The sequence below is a fragment of the Gambusia affinis genome, linkage group LG02 (assembly GCF_019740435.1).
Source record: "Gambusia affinis linkage group LG02, SWU_Gaff_1.0, whole genome shotgun sequence".
In the NCBI taxonomy this organism is placed as follows: domain Eukaryota; kingdom Metazoa; phylum Chordata; class Actinopteri; order Cyprinodontiformes; family Poeciliidae; genus Gambusia; species Gambusia affinis.
In genome coordinates, this window is record NC_057869.1 from 18,923,694 (window position 1) to 18,947,913 (window position 24,220).

Sequence of the window (24,220 nt, forward strand, 5' to 3'; positions counted from 1 at the left end):
AAAATGCTGATGTCTGTTATATATATATACATATATATATATATAACATATAGAAAACATATCTATGTAATTTGTTTATTATTGTTGTTATAATTTGTTTATTTTCAGCAACTTTAACATCTGTAACAGATTCTTAAAATATAGACTGAATTAGACGACATTACATTTCATGCAGTTTGTTCATTTTTAACTTCCCTTCACTTTGTTTTTAATGAACCTGACCTTGGATTGGATTGGATTTTTCTTTAGATGTGCACCCTCCAGACACCAGACAGGACTTGACTGGACTCTTTACAGAGAAACCTCAGTGTGGAGAAGTCACTGTGGGTGAGTGGATTTGATGTACCAGACATTGTTTTGGAGGAAATCTTAATTCAATGCTTCATGTTTTAAGTTTCATCAAGTAGAAAAAGTTCAAGATTGATGAAGAAAAACAGAAATAGAGGAAATAGACAGATGCTGGTCTCTCGTTACAGTGTTGCCAGTGTTTCAGTCCAATTACTGAATCAGACATGCTAAGTTAAATTACTGTAAAAGAGACAGACTATTGTTGTATTTCTAATTCGTTTAAAAACAATATAACATAAAATGAACTCCAATTTCTTATTATTTTTAATTTCCTCTCCTTTTTTTTCTCCACATCTTCACCCAGCTGTTTGAAGCAGCATTAAGAAATAACAGAATACATTACTATATGTAGAAATAATTACAACAACAAAAAAAAAGCAACAATGCTGGTAACTTTCAGAATTTCGTCATCGCTGTACCTATGTGTATTTCTTGTACGAAGGTGAAAATATCACATTTGTGGCTAAAGTAAATGCTGAATCACTTCTGAAGAAACCCAGCGTGAAATGGTTCAAAGGGAAGTGGATGGACTTGGCCAGCAAGTGTGGAAAACACCTGCAGCTGAAGGAAATGTACGACCGCAACACCAAGGTAAACAGCAGGCATACTAAGAAACATGTTGATTGTTCATCATTTTACTGTTGATTGGTTGTATTTGTTAACATTTATTAGCCATAAGAATTTGTAGAAAACAAGTATAAAACTATTAGAGGCAACATATTTGTAAATTCTGTACTTTTCTTTTTTTTGCCAAAGTTAGGCAAGCTCTTTCTTCAGACACATGTGCTAATCCCATATTGAACTGCATATGAGACTCTCTGTATTAACAAAGCAAAAATGCAAAGTATTTGGTTGTTTATTTGTGTTCTTGAACCTTGTATCATCATTATCTGTCGTTTCAGGTGTACACATTTGAGATGCAAATCATTGATGCTAAGCCTAACTTTGCTGGAGGCTACAGATGTGAAGTTTCATCCAAGGACAAGTTTGACAGCTGCAATTTTGACCTTGCTGTGCATGGTGAGTTTTGTGTATGCTTTGCTTTCGATGTATTACGATTAAAGATGTTAGATCAGTTTGGGATCTGCTCTTGTTTCAGAGGCCCGAGCTCCTGAAGGTCTGGATATAAGAGCAGCTTTTAGACGCACGTAAGTGACTCAAAGGACATAAAACGTTTTTATTTACATCAAATTATATAGCTTGAATTAAGGATCTGCTGACCTTTTGCTGAATTTGAGCTAATATTGTCCTCTAATGTTGTTTGAAAAAAATCATTTGATATTTTAATTCTAATTTGAAAAATCATAAACCTTAAAGTCAAACACAAAATATGTTAGTAAGAGGTTAATTCCTACTACTGTTATGCTAAAGAGACAACACAAAAGTAAATTAATGTCTTACAAAACTATAAATGCTTTGCTGGCTAAATGGAAAAATGTTTATGTCTTATCAATGTATTATTCAATGTAAGAGAAAACAAAGAGTTTTGGCTTGAAGAGTAACACTGATTTTAAAGAAAATGAAGTTTTCTTTAAAAACTTCATTTCAAAGAAAAAAAGAAGGTTTTTTTCTTAAAGAAAATAACCAATGCTATAGTTGTTTAACCAGAAATTATTTCAGTGTCAAAAAGCCCTTACATAGGTGCTAGAAGGAATAGATTCCTGCATGACTTTGTAGTTGTACTTGAAATCAAAGCCTAGCAGTAAAAAAAAAATATTTTCTCGACAGAATTCAAGTTAAGAGTTTTATATGAAGCAGTCCAAGTACTGAGTCTAAAAATGCATTGGATTAATATCATAGTATGCGTGGTAAATAACTGTGAAAAATGCTAACTTATCAGGAGTGAAGTTGTTAAGAAGAGAAGTGGAGCAGCAACAAGGTAGTAGAGATTTGGTGCAACCATGGAGGCTCGTTGTCAAATTCTAAAGACTTGGATTGTTTAAAAACAGAGAAATCTGCATCAGGAATAGAGGCTCTCGCTCTCTTTCATGGACTGATTATTCTCTGTGTTCAAGCCAAACAATCCAGTGTTTTGGATTTCACAGCCGCCAGTTGACCGAGTTTTGATACTGACCGCAGGAGGAAGATCAACAGAGAGCTAAACCCAGAAGTTAAATACCAAAATTAACATGGTGTTAACCTTTAACTTCATGATTTGGTGTTCCAACCATTAAATAGCTTGCAGCAGCATTTGTCGGCTTCTTCTGATCCCCTCCTGAGTCTCAATCAAAACAGCCGAGCCAGCTGCCCAAGCAGCCATGTGGCTGAGTGAGATTTGACGGTGGTGTTATTGTACTGAAAGTGCAGGATGTGCTAAGACATTCAGGCTTTTCAGCAGCAGACCACCTCCTGGGGGGGGGGTTGCCTCACAGAGGAAGTGTGTTGTAACTTCACCACACAGAGCAGAGACTCACCTTCACATGCTGTCGGATCAGAGGTTGGAGATTATCTTGTCTATGCCCCTGTTTTTATCTTTCATCCCACTGATAAGAAACAAACACACGCTACGGTTGCCTGCGTTTCGTCACGACTGTTTTGTTTTGTCATTGCTTGGATTATGGCTGCAGCTTGGTGAGATGGTTTTGTGCTTTTAGGATATGTAGAAGGTCTTGCTACATATCACATCTTTATGTCATGTTTGTCTCCCTACCACCTTTTTTTCCCTTTCTTCGCTAGGTACCATGTGACCTCCCAAAGGAACAATCACCTACTGCAAGACATGACCAAATCATGAGTTGTTAGCAGCTGATGCTGATGAGTAAAGACAGGGTTCCTACACATTTTCCACTTCTAAATTCCAGCTGTTTAGTGACTCATTTTAAAGGCTCCAAGATTGTGCAGAAAAGCCCATTTATAAACCCAAACAGCATGCATGTCAGATAGCAATATTTCAAGGTTGTCTTGTTTTGATCATGTTTCATACTTAATTTCTTGTGATATAGAAATATTCATATCTCAAGTTTATTTAGCAGTGATAAGATTCTTAGCTTTCCTTGACCTCCTTTCTAATGAGCTTGTTAAATTGAGATAACTACATCTTAGGCTTTTTGTCGTTATAACAGTTCAGTTACCTCGATATAACAAAACACCAAGCTTGTTTTGTCCTGACAATAGTTTTTCTATCACAGTAACATGGCATAAAACAATTTCATGCTTTTTTTTGTTGTTACTGCAGTTCACCTATTTAATTTTCTGGAGTTGTCACACAGAGAATTTCATTATCACACAATACTGAGATCCTCAACTTCACTAGGTCATGGAAACAGTTTTCATCAAACCATTATCTTAAAACACAGAGACCTTTAATGTGGCAATTGCTCCTCATTCATTTAAATATTTAGCTCTTTATCTTGTCATTTATATAGTTTCAAAATTTCATTTTATCAAGATAACTGTATCTCAAACCTTAGTAACAGTATCATGATTTTTAATTATCTTGAGGTAACATGACCTCATTTTGAACCAATGTTGAGAAAGTTTAAGGGTTTTGTTGTTTTAACAGTTTAAGTTTTTTGTTTAAGAGGAGAAGGCTGTAATTTTATTTATTTTTTTGCCACTGTAACTGTTCTATTGTATTGTTATTTTGGAATATCACAGTTAAAATTCACTCTTGAAGAAATGGATCGTTATATTTATATTTACCCAGAAATCAATACATTGATCTTGGCAGTTGGTTCGGTTTTCAGGAGGAAAATGTTTCCCATTGAAATTCAAACAAGTTCCTCTATGTTATTTTATTATTTTCCATACTTATCCACACTGGGAAAGTTTAAAAGTATACTCTATACTTTGTCATTCTTCTGAAGCCTTTTCAAACCATTAAATTGGTGACTGAGACTTGTGACTGCAAAACCAACACCTAAACCATTGTGTGCATCTCTGACAGAGCAAAACCACACAAGGCCTTTTTTTAATTTTGCATAAAGCAAATGGAATATAAAGTGTTTCATTAGAAGGAAACATCTGCAGTGACACATTTCTGTTCTTTGGAGAATCTAATTGATTAAGCCATATGCTATACTGTTGATGCTTTTTGATGTCTGCAGTAGCACAGATGGTAAAGACGATTCAGGAGAGCTGGACTTCAGTGCCTTATTAAAAAAGAGGTGAGCAAATCAACATTTTTAAAAGGTTCTACTCAGAACAATGATGACGTTTTTGTCGCTTTCATAAAAATGCCTGTTTCTTTTTAATTCTTTCTGGGTGATCCTCTGTCCACAGAGAGTAAGTAATTTCTACAATTGCAAACTATATAACAGTATTCTATAGGAAACAGACTTTTGATCACTAATAACAAATTCACTTAATCTTTCTACTGACAGCCAGTCCATATATATAAAAATGAAACTTCTTAACCTTATATTATCATAATAATAAAATCATTGCCAAATAAAAGCAAATGCAATATTAAACCTACTTGTTGCATGGTGTTAGCATGTGTTCTGACTCACGTTATTTGATCCCAAATGTGTGCAGTTTGCTGAAGTGGAAAGGGAACCTCTTCGTTCCTAATTATATAATATCTGTATTTTTCTTAGTTGTCAGAATGCTGCTTTTGTTTTAAAATATTCTTCTCTGCATGAGTGAGAGCCTGCTGACATGTTCACAGGTTGGGAATTGTACTTATTTTTTTCATAAAAGTAATTGATACAGAAAACACAGCAGAAAAAAAGAAATTACTTTTGAAGATGGGACCATTTCTTAAGATTGTGTGAGCTTCATCCTTTGGTGTGAAAAACTATCTACTTTATCTACTTTTATTTCAATCTTCAGAGGCTTGATTTGATCCAGAGGTGAAAGATTTGGGGTTTTACTCCCCATACATTTGAGAATTACTTTACCTTGGGAAGAAATTACTTTTTCTGGTAATTAATTCTGGTTAATGTGATTTTCTTCTTAAACAAATTACTCTTAATCAGTCTTTGGCTGCTGCTGTTGATATCACTGAGTATGTGGCTAAATGTGCTACCCTGTGGATAGTCTTGCGGAGGTCATTATATTGAGACCTGGAAAAGGATGACATTTGGTCTAGTAAAGAGCACAATACCGCCATAGCATATCAGGACCAGCTGGTTCAAGGTTATGCTATGCTGGGTGCACAAAACACAACACTGCACTGGAGTTGACAGTCTTGTGCATGTTTGCCACCCCTCACATTCCCATCACTTCCAACTCTGTGCCACTGTGACAACTGTTAATTCCACGATTTGACCACCCATGTAAAGCTGTAATGGGCTCCATGTCTGGGTTTAGTGACCTTCACTCACTACTGACTGATGAACTCTTGAGAACGCCTTAATAAAACTCAAGATCACTTTTGATGTCATCATTTCTGCCCTCTGGTGCTTGTTCTCAACATGTCAGCTCCTTTCAAACAGCAATCGTATAAACATTTTTCTATTATTTCTACGTTTTTAGCATATTTTTTAACTGTAATTTTTTAAAATATTGTAGCTAATTTATTGTTTTAATGTATTTTGGACAAAAATTTGCACAACTTAGATTAACATAAGCAGCCCTACTGGCACAAATCTAATTATTCTTTTCAGTTGTGGCTTTTTGTTTGTGATTTACGTTTCAAAGTCTTTGCTTCATGCCTGATTTTGACAGCATTCTCTGATTGTCTCAGGTCCATCAAACCGGCACACGTGAACACAGATCCTGATGTTGACGTGTGGAACATCCTCAGTCACGCTCCCCCTTCAGAATATGAAAAGATTGCTTTCCAGTACGGCATCACCGACCTGAGAGGGATGCTCAAGAGGCTTAAGAAGATGAAGAAGGAAGAAAAGAAGAGTGAAGGTCAGTATGCTGGCATTAAAACAGGCATTACTTCATCTGAACCTGAAAAAACGTGAAAGGTTGATTTTCATTTGCTATTTATATTTAGCATTCCTCAAAAAGCTGGATCCTGCATATCAGGTGTTAAAGGGCCATAAAATAAAGCTGGGAGTTGAGGTTGCCAATGAAGATGTGGAGGTGAAGTGGTTTAAGAATGGACAAGAAATCCAAAAGTCTGGAAGGTTTGAACTTACTTGCATACAATAAGGACGTTCTGCACCCATGCATCACTACTTAACTATAAATGTTCACTTCTCTCCTCTGCATCTGGATCATGATGACCTATCCTTTCATTACATCTTCAGCAAGTAAGCATCTTCTGAGTATTGTTGAAAAATGTATATAAAACAATGCAACCTTTTTGTGCAATGAAAATATTCTTGTTTTTCCAAAGGTATATTTTTGAGAGCGTTGGAAACATGCGCTACCTTACCATTAACCACTGCTCCTTAGCAGATGACGCAGCTTACACATGTGTCATTGGAGAGGAGAAATGCACAACAGAGCTCTTTGTTAAAGGTAACAAACAGTCAGAGGCAGTTTGAACCAAACCAACATAGTTAGCTTTATGTTTCTCATTTGTTTTGTCTTTAGAGCCTCCTGTTACAATTGTAAAAAATCTGGAGGATCATATGGTGATGAAAGGTGAGCGGGTAGAGTTAGAGTGCGAGGTATCAGAAGAAGGCGCCAATGTGAAATGGTGAGATGTTATTCTTTACACTACAGTTTTAGTAGTTAGTGGTTTGGCTAATGAATCATGGCTAAAAAGAAAGAAAAAAAAAATTGTAAACAACCATGTTAAACATAATTGCCAAAATAAAATCTGTAGTCCCACTAAAGGTGTACTGATAAAAAACATATTAGCCAAAAGCAGAGGGAAATATTTCCACAATCATATCAGATGGGATTTACTTCAGTATGCCTTATTTTTACTGACTCTCAAACCGTTGATTACATGTTTACCAATATCCCTATAGCTTAGATCCCTTCAACAACATTGTAATTGTCAGAGGTCTTGAGTTAAAATGGCTACATTGTAAATGGATAAAGGGAAACAAAACACTGAAGATCAAAAATACCTCAAACACATGGACTGACATTATCAATGAACGGTAATCTATTTCTTGTTCAGGGAGAAAGACGGGGTTGAACTAACCAGAGATGAATCCCTGAAATATCGCTTCAAGAAAGATGGCTGCAAGCATGTGCTGATCATTAATGAAGCCACCAAAGAAGATGGTGGACACTACAAGGTCAAAACCAATGGAGGAGAGTCTGTAGCTGAACTGCTGGTGCAGGGTAAGTGTCATACTTTGGCTGTTTCTTCTGTCAGTGATGAATTGTCCAAATAAACATCCATCATAGCCAGCCAGTAGTTGTGCAGCCTTGTCATTCTTGGCAGGTTGACTTTGTGTAGCTTAGCTGGCATACTACCAGCACCCGGAGTATGTCTGCTAAGGTTAGGAGATGTACATGTGTATCACCTGAAAGGCAGAGCTCCATTCAGTACGTGCTGGTTCTCTTTCTCGGTGAGTTGTTTGATTGGAAGTGAAAAGGAAGAATGTGACCTCATTTATAGCATTATTTACTGACATTTTATCCCAGTCAGTGATTCAGATGTTATGTTTCCATCCTCCATTAAAAACAATTTGAGACAATTTAAACCTCCACATACAAATATACTCCATCTAGTTCCACCCATGAGTTCAGTTCATCTCTTAAGGTACATGTCCTCCTTTTAAACTTAAAACAACTTTGAATACATGCATGGGTTCATAAATACTTTCACATTTTTGTTTTTCTTAAAGTCAAATTTTAGTCCAGTTGTTGCACCGCAGATAGATTTCTCTTTATATTCCTGTTTTAAATCTGTTTTGATCTCCCAGGAGTTTTTGTGTATAATTTGAAGCCCAGTAGCTGCTCCTGCTGTTTATATCCCTTGTTAATTAAACTCCAACCTGCCAAGAATGACCAGCTGCAACACTGAGACAGGGATCAACACTTCAGTCTATGGCAGAGTTTCTAGTATAGCGCCATTCCCACCATATCTGCTTATTCTGCCTGGGCAGTGTGCTGACTAGTGTAGCCTTTGAATTTCACAGTGGACAATATCTCCCGTGCATATTTTCTTATGACATATAGAAATAATCTAGAGCTCCTGCATGTGTTTTTCAGAAAGTACTCATTTTATTTTTCTTCACAAGTCATACACACTTCCTCTTTTGTCTCTGTCGCATTGCTGTATTATAGAAATCGATGCTTCACACGGGACTTTTATTCTCACACCACTCCTCAAATGGTGCCCCTGTAACTTTTTCCATTAAAAGTGTAAAGGCCTTGATGACTTTCATTCTGAGCTCCTTGAGCTTGTGGTTGTTTTTTATTTTCTGACTCCGCAGAGAAAGAACTGGAGATCTACCAGAGCATTGCGGACCTCACGGTAAAGGCAAAGGATCAGGCAGTGTTCAAATGCGAAGTGTCAGATGAGAATGTGAAGGGAACTTGGTACAAGAACGGTGTTGAAGTCAAATCCAATGCCAGGACAAACATCTCTCATATCGGAAGGTGACAACACTAAATTTGCTAAATTATGCTTGCAAGGTAACATGTACATGTTTTGTAATTGGACTGCATGTCCAATGACATGATTTTCTAAATGTTTAAACACACAGAATCCACAAACTGACTATTGATGACGTGAAACCTGAAGATGAGGGAGACTATACCTTTGTGCCAGACGGCTATGCTTTCAACCTTTCTGCTAAACTCAATTTCTTGGGTAATAATTATTTCTTAAGCTTGGAAACTTCAAAGTCATCATTTGATCCTCACAAGCCAAATGTTTAAAGAATTTTTCCTTTATATTTGATCTTTCAGAGGTGAAGATTGATTTTGTGCCTCGCCAAGGTATACAATTGCAAACTTATACTCTTGCACAGCAAAGAAAAATAAAACTCAGACCCCATTATAACCATATACATTCCTTTTGAAGATCCTCCCAAGATCCACATTGACTGCATGGGCCGCACTTCTGATTCAACAATCATAGTGGTGGCTGGAAACAAACTGCGTCTGGATGTCCCCATCACTGGAGATCCTGCTCCCACAGTGATCTGGACCAAAGGAGAGAAGGTAAAAGAGATGTAACACCTGGTGGTGTTAATATTCTGACAGGAGCCATCTGTCCAGAGAGCTATAGGTAAGATATGACAACTGAGAAAGTTTGTCTCTCTACAATCCTGCAATTTAAGACGCAAAAACAAGAAAGCCCAAGCAGGGTCTAACATATTTATTATAAGCTCAAAGGATGCTAACCACTTTTAAAAACCGTTGTATTTTCATGTATTCGGTTTTGCAACAAGCATGCTGTGCCCCACTAATGTCAGGGAAACTAATGCATTGGCTTTTTTTACCCAACAGAATGAGCAGAGTGCTATTATTATCTAAAAGCAATAATCTTAGGTGAATCAGGGGTTTCCCACTCTCCCTGTTATCAGCTTTCACTGCTTTGCTGTCCTTAATTGTAGGCTAGTTCTGTAAAACCTGATGGGGAAGAAAACGCAGGGCACTCAGCCTGTTGGACCCTAAATGATGGAGAGGTAAGTGCATGATATATATATTATTTTTTTTTATTTGTTTGCTTGTTTTGACTTAGACAAGTCCGCATGATGCCAGCATTGAGCTTCAATATTGATAATCTATTTGAAAAAAAGAAAGGAATCAAATTTCCAAAACTGTTTTAATGCAAGAAAGATGTTAGTCATGAGAAAAGCCATTATTTGTGAATTAGTTAACCTCTTATGTTTATAATATTTCATTAAAACCAATTTTAAATTTGACACCAGGCTCCTCACAATCTAAGGGGAATATTTTTCATCAGCTAAGAAAAAAAAAGTTTTTTTTCGTACAACTATACATTTCTCATGTTTTTTTATGTTGAATAAGTCATCCCCTTTATGTAGATTTTAAATGTAAAACAATTTTCATATCTTGACTTTAATTCTAATTTGTTGTGTCCCTCAAAATGGTTGAATTATTTAAATATTTTGTACACATGATCAATAAAAGTACTTGTGATGATGCTGAACCGAAAGAGTAAAACGTTGAAAAACTAAAGTTAAAACTGAGCCTTGTGGGCTGCCATAGATAATTTCTTCTTTTCAATTATTAAAAAAATATTTATTCGAAAATCATAGTATGTCATGAAGTATAATGAAAGCAGGCTAAAACCTGGACATGTTCAGCAATAAGTAAGAAAAAAAAACCTTCTTAATATTATTTCAGTTTTTGCTTTTGTGGTTTAAACTGTTTACAACAAAGCTTTTTTGAAAATTGGATTCCTATTATCTCACCAGTAATATAACTAATCTACAGACACAGGGAGAAAACGGCAAAATCATTGTAAACAGCTAGCTTTGAAAATGCTATAAAATTGTACTAAGACCCTAAAGAACTAATGTTTCAACACTACCAATTTGCTGTTTTACTATGAAAAATATTATAAAATACATTTAAAATATAGTCGATATTTTTATGTTTTTGTTCAGTTTTATTTAAGAGCATGATACTAGCAGCATGCATTTTCTTTGATTAAGGTAAGCTTGTGTACTGAAGCCTCTCAGACAAAGATGACATGAGACTGAGCAGTAAGTATGTTTTGCATAGTGGCTTTATACAGTAACAAATTTGAAAAAGAATTTTCATTTCATTTCATATTTGTTAAAATACCTTAAAACCCTATCTTAACACAGGTTCCTGTTGTCCAACATTGATCTAAAGAAGTCGGTGCATGGAAAGTTTGATAGAGAGCTTTTTGTTTGTTTGTTTGTTTGTTTTTAGTTCATTTCATCAGGTTCATCATGACACAACTGGAAAATGTTAGAAAAAGAATCAAATAAACTACTAACATAAATACTCTGAAGCTATGCTGAAATTAGTTTTTTAATATGAAAGTCGGGTTGCACCATGGTATAGTTAGCAATGTTGCCTTGCAGCAAAAAGCTACTGGGTTTGAATCCAACCCTGGCCTCTTTCTGGATGGAGTTCGCATGTGTGGGTTCTTTTAGGGTCCTTTCACCCCATACCAAAGACGTGACTGCTAGGCTGACTGATCCAAGTTGTCCTAATTTGCTCTGGGATGGCCTGTCAACCAGACCATATCCTGCCTCTCGCCCAAATACTACTGGAAAACATGCCCCTCTTACACCTCCCGAACCCACACCTACAATGATAAGTACGTAAGTATAGATGATTGAGGAATTACAGTCACTTTGCCAAGTGGCTCACCTCCATGTCTATCTCTTTGACAATATCCAGAAATCCTCACTTAAGCACAATCGCCTAATCTGAGACAAGTTATAGTTAGCTGTTCGCCAATTGTTTTACATAAAAGTATTATACCACAACGTCAGGCCTGGGTTTTTGCTAAATGAGTTGGCTCATTTTTAATGATTAGGTCATCACAGAAGGAGACGGCAGGGTCCATGTGGAATCCACCAAAGGCCACTGCATCTTCACTATCGAGGGTGCTGAGAGACAGGATGAGGGGATCTACTCTGTCGTTGTTCGAAACGCAGCAGGAGAAGACACAGCTGATATCAGTGTCAAGGTTGTTGGTAAGACAAAGATACTCTGATCATTGATGCAGATAAAATAAACTTTTACAACAAACATGTTCTAACTGCGTTAATGTCTTACCACATAGATGTTCCAGACCCTCCCCAGGCTCCTAAAATCCTTAGCGTTGGGGAGGATTCCTGCATTGTTCAGTGGGAGCCCCCTCTTTTCAATGGCGGAGATCCAATCATTGGTAACAACACTACTAAATTGTTGAAATTTCCCAGTTTATGTAACACATGTCATTTCAATACATTTTGGAAAAATAATCTTCCAAGATATACCTTTTTTTTTTTTCTCCTGAGACTCAGAAGAAAAAGGTTTTGGTATTTTGTGTTTTTTTTCTTCATACTTTAAGTATTAAGGTTGAAAAAAACGCATTGCAATTTTTTTTGTCATAAAAATATTATTTAGAGTTTATCAAATGTCTCTTATACTGGTCTTGCTTACATAAAATTTGTCTTTACTTAATGAGCTTTTAAAACTGATCAGTTCCATTTATTTTCATTTTCTAAATGCTTAAAACAAATTCCTACTTTTTAACATTCATGTTTTAAAGAAATTGCATGAATAAAGTGAATGTAAAATGAATGTTAGAGAATATTTTCTACTACTAGCATAAGCTAGAGTTAATGTTAGCCACAAAGTTGAAAAAAAGTAAACCTCACCTTTGTATCCGTGAGTGTATAACGAGGCATCTTAAAACATTTCTACATGCTTGTTTGTTGGGGCTTTGGTTCCTGCCTTACAAATACAATGTACATTGTTAATTGTTAGCTTGTGCAAGCCCTGCAAGCATCTAGTGTAAAATGCCATTTTCAATAGACCGGAAGTGACCGGGCCGCATATCCCCGAACACGGAAGCAGACGTGGAAAAAGCGTTTTTGCTAAAAAAATGGGTGTAGTAAAATGATTTATATGCTTTATATTGCCTGTACACAGACATGAATATAATGTGCTGCTCTTGAATGCTAAGGTTATGTCGTGGAAAGGAAGAAACTGAGGAGCTACAGGTGGATGCGGCTGAACTTTGACCCATACCCTGAAACAACCTTTGAGGCCAGGCGCATGATTGAAGGCATGGCATACGAGATGCGAGTCTATGCCGTCAACAACATTGGCATGTCTCATCACAGTCCAGCCTCCCAACCATTCGTGCCAGTCGGTGAGTGTTTTTAGGATTCTCACGCCAAGTAAAATTTTTTTATTCATACATAAATTACCTCATGTGTTTACTAAATGTTTGCTGTTGGAAGTTTGTCATAAAAACAATTTGATTAAGACAGGAGGAACAAAAGAGATTTCTTCAAATGTCATACAATGATTTTAGAAATCTTGTGTCTTGCTGCAGCAATATTTACTGTGGTTAGATCTAACTCAGTTTAGTCTGATCTAAGTAAACTGAGTTAGAACAGTTAACTAATCTAACTAATTAGTTTGATAACCAGAGAGTGGTTACTCTGTAACCACAGAGTTTGCTCACTCGTAGTTACGAGAAGAGGGGGGAGATGTTTATTTGTGTTACAAGAATATGGCCTCATTTGTCTTAGCAACATCACACAGGGTGTTTGTGTACCCAATAGAGGAATTAACACTGTGTAATGCTAACATTTCTGTGACTAATGCTAAGAGAACCACTAAAATCATGAAGCTTTAACATGCACATGATTCATCTTACTCTCAGTTCCTCCTGAAATCCCTTATATTGGTAATTTGAGTCATCATGGTGTATATGTTTATGTTTGCACAGTATAGACAGTTAAAGACTCTTCATTTTACAAGACAGATTCAGCCAGGAGTTTGTGGTTGAAAGGCTGTCTGTATCTAGCTATATGAGAGTAGTGCTGTTTATAATCGTATTTATCAAAACATTACCGAAATCTTAATTTAATAGTTTTGCTATGTGTAGTCTGAATAACTCCTTATTCAGAATCAGTCCAAGATTATTTTGCTCACTAATGTTAAAACAGCGAAAAGACAAAAAGGGACTGTTAAAGACAATAAGAAGACAAACTCAGAAAACAGACAACGATACACATAACAGGCTTGATAAGCAGCCGTACAGTCACTGGAAAATGATCAAACTTTAGCTTCCCTCGGTAGCAGAGAAGAAACCATTGGAGGATTAGATGCTTGTGGAAGCAGAAGAAGAAACTAACAGAGCCAAGAGCTCTTTAACTCCCGCAGCCAGGAGATTATCACCAACAGCACACCCTGCAGAGTTAGCCTTCAGTCTGGAGGTGGGAGATCCAGCTGACAATGAGAAGCCAGCAGGAGGGAGTGCAAGTTTTCCTGCAGGGAAGGAAATAGTGGTCTCCAAGGTATCTGCTGCAGACAACATGTTTGGAGAAGGAATTATTATCTTTAGGTGTAGTCTTGTCTTGTTGCTTTTATATTCAACCTGCCAAAGAAGAAAAAATGTTTGCGTTTTAAAATCCAGATGATAGTTATATTAAAATATTAGCTGAACTACAAGGAAATTCTTTCCATCTGAGTTTTATAGCTGATGGTGCCAGTTAAGGTTGTTCTGGATCATAAATGATTTGATTTTGTATCAAGTAGTGCATAAAAACAGGTTCTAGGTCATTGTAACCCCCTTTTGCCTGTCTAGACCGGCTCAGCTGACAGAACAATAAAACCTTGAAAAACAAAAGAATCAGTTGATGCTAAGTTGTCCTTATGAGCAGCTCCCAGAAACACGCAAAGCTCAATTTAGCAATCCATCACATGCTTTGTCTGTTTCCCTATCAATAATGCACTTTCATCTTTTGCGTTTTGCCCAAATAAGAGGCCAAGCTGTTTCAAAGGGATGTAACAGTGGTTTGCTTTTGGCACCTCTGCAGTTAGAGCATTGCGTGGGTTGTAACCAAGGAACCAAGGTCTTTTTATGCACATCAAAATCATGTCATTTTATCCTCACTAGACTCGTAGCACAGCAGGCACTTAGACCTCAGTCTGACGGTGAACTGCGGGTCAGACAGAGAGCTCATATTCTCTGCATGAAAGAAGGCGCCACTCACAGGCTTACAGGGTAACAGACTGTTAGATAACTGGTGTCCCACTTAAAAACAGGCTGGCTGAATCCACCTGCTGTGTGTAACCAGTGACTCGTTAACAGAGATGAAAATCATGTAAGTCAGTCGACACTATGACTTTCACAGGTGCCCCTTTTTAAGGGGTTTTAATTTTAGACATATGAAGACATCAGTGGCCAGTTCTGGTGTAACTTTATGTAGATTCAAGCTGCCTCATTTGCTCTCATTTCTACTTGCATTTGTCTCTCTGATCACATTTAGTTTGAGCATAAAAACCAATATCCAAAAGCTTATGCAGCATCAAAATCATTAGACACCAAAAAGTAGAAATAATGATGATGCATGTGCATCATCAACATTGGAGTTTGTTCTCCAATGCTGCCATTTATTCATTAGAATTACTGAAACAAATTTACACTTTGTGTTGCAGGTTCACCTGGTTACACACACACACACGTTAAGGCAACACTTTAGTTCTCCTGTTCATTTTGATGTAAATAAACAAATAAGTAAATTCCAATAAATTCAAGGGAGATTCAGACATTCAAACATGGCTGCATGCCCTGCAGGCATGTTAGTGGCGACAATCAAGCTCGTTCACTTGTTTAGGTGTTCATTTAGTACATATTGCTTTAATTCTTTAACTGCATAAGCAGGCTCTTTATCTACCCTTTGCCCCCCTCTCTCAGCCCCTACTAGCGAGCCCATCGGTCTGCACGTTGAAGACATCAGCGACACTTCTATCACACTGAAGTGGCGAGCTCCGGAGAGGATCGGCGCTGCTAAGCTCGAGGGCTATGGGGTCGAGTACTGCAAGGAAGGCAGTAAGTGCTGCCACCTGCATGCTTCTGATAAGGGCAGCTTATTTTAGAGTTTATCTCCAGAATGGAATACTTGCAGCAAAATGGCACGTGAGCTGCACAACCTGCTCAGCTCATGTTCATAAATAATATTTATCTATCTTGGCTGTTAAATAGTAATGCAGACATGACAATTATGTGACTTTGACTTGTATTCCTCTATGGTGGCAGCTGATGAATGGATTCCAGCCATCCAGGGTCTTACAGAGAGATCATCGATGACTATCAAGAACCTGACCACAGGAGACAAACTGCTGTTCAGAGTGCGAGCCTACAACATGGCAGGGCCCAGTTCTCCGGCGGTTCTGGCACAGCCTGTGACTATCAGGGAGATCATGCGTGAGTATTTCTACAGCAGATTCATAAAACATCCCTGCTGAGCTTGTTCAGTTTCTCATTTTGTTTTATGTAAGCGGAGCAACCAGGAATCTGTGAGGTGTTTGAGTTCTCCAGGGAGGATTTTAATCATTCCCAAAGACTTCTAAAGCTACAGATTTTGTTTTTTCTGCCCAGTTTCAGTTTATTTATGCAGCTAAAAAATAAATTTGCCGAGCACAACCTGCCGTCCGATTTGATATTTTTATTGTGATTTGCCAGACCTTTTCCTTTTCAATTAACTACTTGACTAATTTCAGAGATTTTTTTTTTTCTTGTTTTTATTCCCATTGGTTAGTTGGACCTTTGGAAAAACAAATGTACCAATCTGATAGACATAAAAACTACAGTGCACAATATTATAAAGGAGATATGATATTGAGGAGTATTCTTTTAATGTTGAAAGACAATATTTATAATCAATAATGAAGGGGGGGTTTTTTACTGTAGAGAGTACAATATAGTTTTTCAGCTTTTACTCCCATGTATTCAAACAGATGATTGAGATTACTGATGTGTTAAAATTAGGTAAAGACTAAACAGTAATGACAAGAGTTTATTAAATCACCAGTGAAGTGACTGCTTTAGGGTACTTGTCTATTTTCAAGACGTGCCGAGTTGAAGATCCTCCTATGAGCCTCACAGGTTTCCTAAAAATGTCCGACTGCCCACTTTGGTCTTTTGTTTTCATCAGAGCGCCCAAAGATTTGGCTTCCACGAAATCTCCGGCAAACCCTCATCAAGAAAGTTGGAGAAACTGTTAACATTATGATCCCATTCCAGGTGATTTACATTTTAATTTTACTATTATGTTCATAAAAACAGTAAATACCTCCCCACCCAGACGGCTAGTAAATATTATTATGAAAGACAATAGGAGTCATTGTCTAGTGTTATGATAAATACTAGAGTCTAGATAATGTAATATTAGCTTCTGCATGTAAGAGTGGGGTGAACAATGACTTATTACACATGTGTTGCACATTAGTGTGCCAGACACATTATGTTTCATGTTATATGTGATAAACATTAAATTGCACATTGTGACCTTTACATTTTAGAGTGGTGTACATCAATTCATCTAACAGCACGGAGATCAAAAAGTCTCTGAATTCGGTGGTCCCTGCGTTGCAGGCTGATTGCAGTCTTTCATGATGCATTCTGTCTTTATGAGACAGCTGGGAGGTGTAATTGTCCCAGATTGCTGAGAGTAATGTTCCAGTGATCGTCTGAGCTCGCTTCCTTACACTTTCCAGAGCTCTCTTCCCCTGAGCAGAGCAGCTATCACACCAGGATGTGACACACATCATGATGGTTCAGTCCTCAGAACACCTATAGAAACTCCCTTCATTCTTTAATAGTTGCAACAAAGTGATGTTTTAGATCCAATTTTTAATCCTTGCACTAGACTAGTATTTTGTTTTAACCAAACAACTGTCAAATATTAGGAGTCATTATTTTGTCAGCCTTTGTCAAACAGTTTAGTAATGGTAACGCTTAGTTAAGTGTCATTTAAAGCTTTACATCGCTGCATTTTGATCTCAGTCTTGTCTTTGTCTACAGGGTAAACCCAGGCCAAAGGTTACTTGGAGTAAAGACGGGGAACCTCTGGACCCCTCAATCGCAAGCGTGAGGAACAGCGATTTCGATTCGATCCTCTTCATCCGAAAGACGGAGAGAAAGCACTCTGGGCAGTACGACCTCAAAGTGCAGATTGAGAATGTGGAAGACACAGCAAAAATCATGCTGCAGATTGTTGGTGAGTTAGTCAATGGATAGCGTCTAAAGTTTAGCTGGTCTGAATTTCTGTAATTATTTCGTAGTCATTATAAAACGATATTATCCCTGTAGATCTGCCAGGGCCACCAGAGGTCCTGAAGATTGCTGATGTGTGGGGGTTTAATGTGGCACTGGAATGGAAGCAACCAAAGGACGATGGCAACTGTGAAATAAGTGGCTACACTGTTCAGAAAGCTGACAAGAAGACCATGGTAAGAATCTATGCTCTTTGTTATAATGTTTTAAAACATCAGAGTAAAGTTGAAATTAATATTTTGTTGTATTGCAATTAGATCTACAAAGCATAAAGCTTAGTACGTCATTTTTTGTGTATTGCTTACTCACATGATGTTTTCCTGTTATTTAAACCATAAATTTATTTTGTCGTGTCAGATGAATGAACAAATATGTCATTTGTTTATTTATTTGTTTGTTTGCCATAAAGGATATCACTGGTTTCGCAGCGCCACTTGTTAATTAATGTGATAAAATGTACAATAATTTTGGATGTTTAAAATCCAGCTCACCTGTAATTGTGACAAAGACTCTCAATAGTGGGAAAACAAACACTAAAAGGAATGGTCATATTATTAAGACACCTAACACAAACAAAACCAACAAGTATTCTGTAGCGTGGCTTTTTGTATTTTTTCATTAGAAAAGAAACATAAAAAATACTCGAGTAGCAAAGGTCCCCTGAAAAAGAGAAAGGAGAGACTGACACTCGAATGCTATTTAAATAGAAAAACTACCACTTACTTCCTTACAGTAAAAGGGCAAGAGAGAGAAAGAGAGAGAAGGAGCGAGAGAGACATTTATTCTTCGATTATCCAATGCTGAACATGCTGTCCACTTTGATGAACCAGTTGGCAAAGATCTCCTCCTGCCACCGTCCTCCACCTCAAGCTGCCAATAACAATGTTACCCAGGAATGTCCTAATCTTATCCTCTCAGCCTTGACCCGGTCTAGATAGTCTGTGCAGTGACGCAGAGACATTGTTCGCCAGCCAGCATGGCGGTCAGCTCGTGTATCACCGCAGTCATTATTAGATCAAATTAATTGTACTTGCAACACAATGAGCTTTGAGGTGGTGGTCATCGTGTTACCAATAAGTCTACCTGGTACATGTCAGAGAGAAAAGGTTGCCTCATATCCCGTTTCAATCCTGCATCTAAGAAGTAGCCTGTTCCAAAACGCCTTCGGTTTCTGCTACATGCAGAAATATGAAGAATATGAAGACAAGTGGACGTTTTTCCCACATTTTTCACTAGGCAAGGCAAGGCAAATTTATTTATACAGCACCTTTCAGCCAAAGACAATTCAAAGAGCTTGTACAAGAAAATTAAAAACAACATTAAAAAATAAATAAATAGGGGCGTGCTCCAGTGGCGTAGAGGTTAGCGCGCCCCACGTTTGGAGGCCCTCAGTCCTCGACGCGGCCGTCGCAGGTTTGATTCCTGGACCCGACGACATTTGCCGCATGTCTTCTCCCCTCTTCTTCCCCCTTTCCGGTCAGCCTACCATGAAAAAAGGGACACTAGAGCCCACAAAAAGGAAAAAAATAAATAAATAAATAAAAAATCAAACAGATTAAAAATAAACAAAATAAACATTAAAATTCTGAATACAGTGAATGAATAGAGTTAAAAATTAAAAAAATGTAAGAATAGGCAAAGTCAAATAGGAAGGTTTTTAACCTTGTTTTAGATAAACTCAAAGTAGGGGCAGTCTTACAGTGAGCAGGAAGTTGATTCCAGAGTGTTGGAGCACAAAAACTAAAAGCTGCTTCATCATGTTTAGTTCTGACTCGGAATAGTTAGAAGGTTTGATTCTGATTATCTGATTATCTGGTCTGAGTGGTATATATGGTTGAAGAAGACCAGAAATGTAGTCTGCATTTCTGTTATGAAGTGCTTTGTAAACCATTAAGGAGATTTTAAATTCTATTCTATGAGCAACACGCAGCCAATGTAGGGATCTTAGAACTGGACTGATATTCTAATCTCTTTTTGTTTTAGTCAGGACTCTTGCAGCGGCATTCTGGAGAAGCTGGAGCAGTCTTATTGCTTTTTTTGATGGTCCAGTAAAAATGGCATTGCAGTAATTGAGTAGGTTAGGGTTAAGATATATTTTTGTCTTCTTCCTATTTCTCTTACTTTTGTTAGTTCAGTAGAAGAACAAAAAACATTTGAAACAATACATCCCTAAAATTGCACATACAAAGCACAGACAGATAAAAAATGATGTTTTGCACTTATTTAGTTTTATCAAATCTCATTGAAGCATTTTATGTGATTCACATAAAGGAGTGGTTTACAGTCCATGATCACTACAGACGAACACACTGCGTGGTGTCCGACCTCATCATGGGGAATGAGTACATCTTCCGCGTGTTTTCCATCAACCTGGTGGGCCTCAGCCCGGAGCCACTCACCACAAAGGACAGTGTGTTCATCCAGAAATCAGGTCGGCTCTGTCTTATAACTCAGGGAAAATGATCGGAAGTACAAGAAGAATGCAATAGAAGAAAAAAGTTACCTAATCTTTGTGTGTCTCAGCAGATATCGACTACAAATCTCCCTCATACAGGGAGCATGACTTCTCAGAGGCTCCCAAGTTCACACATCCTTTAGTGAACCGGTCGATAATAGCAGGATACAACGCCACCCTCAGCTGTGCTGTGCGAGGAATACCAAAGGTATGCGTCTTCAAATTAGTTCACAAAAGCTCAGGTTCTGTATTTGACAAAAAAGGATGTTGGTACTTTAATTTAATTTAATTTATTGCTTGAGCTTAAGGACACAGCAGAAGTAATCTCTGGGTGCCTTATCAGATTCAATGTATATACATCTGAAAAAAAACCAACTCTCCAATTAATTTTGATTCAGTCAAATTGACTTTAAATAAAATCCTGTCAAACACAAATCTAAATCAAATCCAATCAATAACAAATTAATTCAGTACGTAGCAATTAGTAAAGAGCAGTTTATCTAAGGAAATCAGCAGCTACATTATATTGGTGCTAAGCTGTGAGAAAAGAAAATATACAAAAGCACAGAGCGAGGAGTATTTTCTTATGGATAGAAAAACAACAACAAAAAAAATCAAAAGTTACAAAAATATTGTCATTCTAGATTCAGGACACTGAAGTCAATTTAGTGCGGACAAATATCTATTCTATCTACCATAAGTAGCTGAAGACCTAGTTCGTACCCGCTAGTCTGTAAATTTCATTAACTGTACCCATCCAGTCGGGTTTGCTAGAGATTTCTACGGTTATCTGGTCCAAATACTTCATCTTCCACAGTTTCCTGTTAAAGACGTGATTAAAATATTTTACAAACATTTAGTTTTGACACTGAAATACCAAAATTATGCAATTTAGGGCACGGATAAACTGTGAAGACCAAACCATTTTTATTCAAAATGACTTAAACTTGGCAACAGAAAAATATATCTTAACAATTAGAATTAATAATAGATTAACAAATTACGATCACTTTAATTAAAGCAAATTCACAACCAAGCATAATCTGTAGTTAGATTGAACCAATGACGGCTCATTGGTTCAATCTAACTACCAATGAAATAAAAGTGTAAAAATATCACATGACTGTTATGTTTTGTTCTGCCTCATTAGCCCAAAGTGACCTGGTACAAAAACAAAATGGACATCTCCAACGAAGCCAAGTATCGCATGCTGTCTAAGCAAGGCATTCTGACGCTGGAGATCCGTAAGCCATGTCCCTTCGACGGCGGCGTGTACATGTGCAAAGCTGTCAACGACAAGGGCGAGGACGTGGTGGAGTGCAAACTGGAGGTCCGACGTAAGTGGCGCGTTGGTTTCCATCCATGCAATGGTAACCCGTTTTTTTTTTTTGTTTTTTTTTTGTTTTGTTTTTTTACAGAGTAATAGTATTTTGGTAACTTTCTCCAGAAAATTTAATATTTATAGTCATATATGAATTATTAGAGTATCTGCAACATCCTGTCTCAAATTTCCATATTACCAAAAACATGATTAAAGTTCTTGCAGGTCTTCTTGTGAGAAAACTTACACACTTGCAAAAAATGAATTCAGAAAATACGGACTTTATTTTTAAAGAAATAATAATATGGAACTAACAGTGAAAAACTGATATTTATCTGTAGAGGAAAGCTGAATATCCTCAAATGTACTATACTAAATATACCAATTGAATAGAGTTAGTTAATTTTATTCCAAATCACCAAAGGTAACTTAATGCAGGTTTAATTTGTAAATTTCTATTCTTTTTTAACACAAGGGCACAAAGGAACAATCGGTTCAAATTGCTGATTGCTCAGTTTTGCAGTTTTCTTTGTAATTTCATACAATGCTAATATATTTTAATGAGTTAATGCATATTTATTTCTGATTTGCAGCTCAGATTGCTAAAGAAGAAAAGAAAGAGGCCCAGTGAATGAGAGGGGATGAATGGATCTTCAGCAGGATGACGGCTTAGAACCACAAGATGCTTAAGTTACATCCCTGAAAGTGCTTAATCAATTATATTTTTGTCTTTTTTCATCCGCTGACATTTTGGGTTTCTTTCAGTGACAGAACTGATGTGTTATTTTGAAAGTAAGTCATAGTTTTATCAGAGTAGTTGCTGCTCTTTTCAAGCTGCAAGGATTGCAATTTCTGTGTTTAAAAAGTATATTTGACTGATAATAAATAACAAGTGTTGGATGATAATGTCTGGATCAGTGTGTGGATAAAACCATAAAAAACCCAACTTGACTGCTGTTTTACTTTGTAGTGATTGAACGATTCACCTTGAATAAAAGGAATTTTGGGCACTTGCAAATCATCAGTGAACGTGTGAGGCGTCCTCCCTACGGTGCACAGCAGGATGCGTGTGATGGAAAGAATGATCTGGGATGTCTCCCAATGAAAACATTTGTCAGCAAAATGAAACACATGGTGTCTTTCGGCTTTTACAAGCTGGGGCAAGTTATTCCTCTGATGCCGTGAATGTAAATGTTTCCTGCCTTGATGTACAGCTGCAAAAGATCCACTGAACCTTCCACGCATCTCTCTGGCCACATAGAGGGCCAACAGCGCCTCCGTGTCTGTCAGGTGTTTCCACACTTAACCGGGTCTTACGAATTATATGTGCAAAGGACAGCAAGGTTCAGAGCGAGGCTTGATTTTTCAAATTATTTCCAAACATGAGGTTTCTGCTCATCATCAAGATAGAGCAATATGGCAGGATAGCATGACCACGCTGGACGAAACCACACAAATGCTTTGAACCTTAGCCAGAAACAGCAGCACTGTGACACCAAGCAAGTAGGAATGCTCCCGTTACAATGCTTTTTTCAGATGTTTACAGATGTAAGACATAAAGCCGGTAATCCAAAAGTTTCAATCTGACCGTACATGATTTTTTTTTTTTTAGAAGGCTAAAGCTCAATACTGTAAGAAGTGTTTCAGTTCGCTGCTAGGTCTCTGAAGCCAGAGCATTTATTTAGTCCAAGTCTGAGTTCTTTTGCACACATATTTGCTTTTTATTTCTCTACATGCAAAGTAGAAATATACCTAAAAAATGACAATAAACCAACAAATTTGATATATAGACCTACAGAACAACGTATTTTTCAGGAGAGTAAAATATTAAAGCAATATTAACATTTAATATTAAATAATTTACCCTATTTTTTCGACTATAAGCCGCTACTTTTTTCCCACGCTTTGACTAGTAAGGTGCGCTCTACAGTCCGGAAAATACGGTAATATTTAATATTGTCAAAAACAACTTAACATGCTCACTTCAATACTGTTTTGCCTCAAAAGTTGCCAGAAGGTAAAAAGTTTTTTTTTTTATATCAATAAACAATCATGTGACTCTTTACTTTCTTGTGAGGTATCATTGTCTAACTGTTACTGTTGTAGTTTCCTGTATTTGCTAGCTGTGCTGCAGTACCAACACTAGCTTGTATGCAAGCTGAAACAAGTGGATATTTAGCTCTCTAACAATGCTGCAGCAAACATGTTTTATTATAATCTCTTTATAACTGTGTAAGTCTTTATCGCTACTTGGTTGTGTTATTTTTGCTGTCACTGACATGTCTAAAATGCAACCCTTGAGATCTAAATTATATATATATATTTTAAATCAAAGCCAAAAAGTTAGCATAAAAATTTTTCCTTGTTTGATTCATTTAAAGAGATATTTACCTACTTCAATCAGTTATCTTTTGATCGACCATGAAAACAGAGCAAGTCAGTAAAGATGCAGATATATATTTGTGGAAACAAACAAAAAGCTTTTTTCAAGTATCGAACATAACAGGTGTGATTCACCCAACTGGCTGATCTCAGTACTGCTGACATTACAGAA

The 24,220-nt window shown here is 37.1% G+C and overlaps 1 protein-coding gene across 4 annotated transcripts in view; it reads left to right on the plus strand.

The window, feature by feature from the left end:
• The window catches only part of mybpc3 (myosin binding protein C3), a 31,623-nt gene extending 9,011 nt beyond the window's left edge, over window positions 1-22,612 (plus strand). For 2 of the 4 annotated variants that reach the window (XM_044100673.1, XM_044100691.1), the window contains 29 exons: window positions 250-327; window positions 791-939; window positions 1,251-1,368; window positions 1,448-1,496; window positions 2,189-2,227; window positions 4,395-4,454; window positions 4,570-4,572; window positions 5,978-6,150; window positions 6,239-6,371; window positions 6,495-6,497; window positions 6,584-6,708; window positions 6,784-6,889; window positions 7,322-7,488; window positions 8,589-8,754; window positions 8,862-8,968; window positions 9,067-9,096; window positions 9,182-9,321; window positions 11,645-11,804; window positions 11,894-11,998; window positions 12,782-12,970; window positions 15,530-15,664; window positions 15,872-16,039; window positions 16,770-16,858; window positions 17,639-17,834; window positions 17,927-18,066; window positions 20,162-20,321; window positions 20,417-20,553; window positions 21,496-21,682; window positions 22,260-22,612. In XM_044100673.1, coding sequence (XP_043956608.1) covers window positions 250-327; window positions 791-939; window positions 1,251-1,368; window positions 1,448-1,496; window positions 2,189-2,227; window positions 4,395-4,454; window positions 4,570-4,572; window positions 5,978-6,150; window positions 6,239-6,371; window positions 6,495-6,497; window positions 6,584-6,708; window positions 6,784-6,889; window positions 7,322-7,488; window positions 8,589-8,754; window positions 8,862-8,968; window positions 9,067-9,096; window positions 9,182-9,321; window positions 11,645-11,804; window positions 11,894-11,998; window positions 12,782-12,970; window positions 15,530-15,664; window positions 15,872-16,039; window positions 16,770-16,858; window positions 17,639-17,834; window positions 17,927-18,066; window positions 20,162-20,321; window positions 20,417-20,553; window positions 21,496-21,682; window positions 22,260-22,297 — 3,350 coding nt within the window. In that variant the 3' untranslated portion in view covers window positions 22,298-22,612. Of the gene's footprint in view, window positions 1-249; window positions 328-790; window positions 940-1,250; window positions 1,369-1,447; window positions 1,497-2,188; window positions 2,228-4,394; window positions 4,455-4,569; window positions 4,573-5,977; window positions 6,151-6,238; window positions 6,372-6,494; window positions 6,498-6,583; window positions 6,709-6,783; window positions 6,890-7,321; window positions 7,489-8,588; window positions 8,755-8,861; window positions 8,969-9,066; window positions 9,097-9,181; window positions 9,322-9,716; window positions 9,789-11,644; window positions 11,805-11,893; window positions 11,999-12,781; window positions 12,971-15,529; window positions 15,665-15,871; window positions 16,040-16,769; window positions 16,859-17,638; window positions 17,835-17,926; window positions 18,067-20,161; window positions 20,322-20,416; window positions 20,554-21,495; window positions 21,683-22,259 lie in introns of all 4 variants that reach the window. The other 2 variants (XM_044100699.1, XM_044100683.1) reach the window with 2 other exon arrangements.
• The last annotated feature ends 1,608 nt before the right edge of the window (window positions 22,613-24,220 follow it).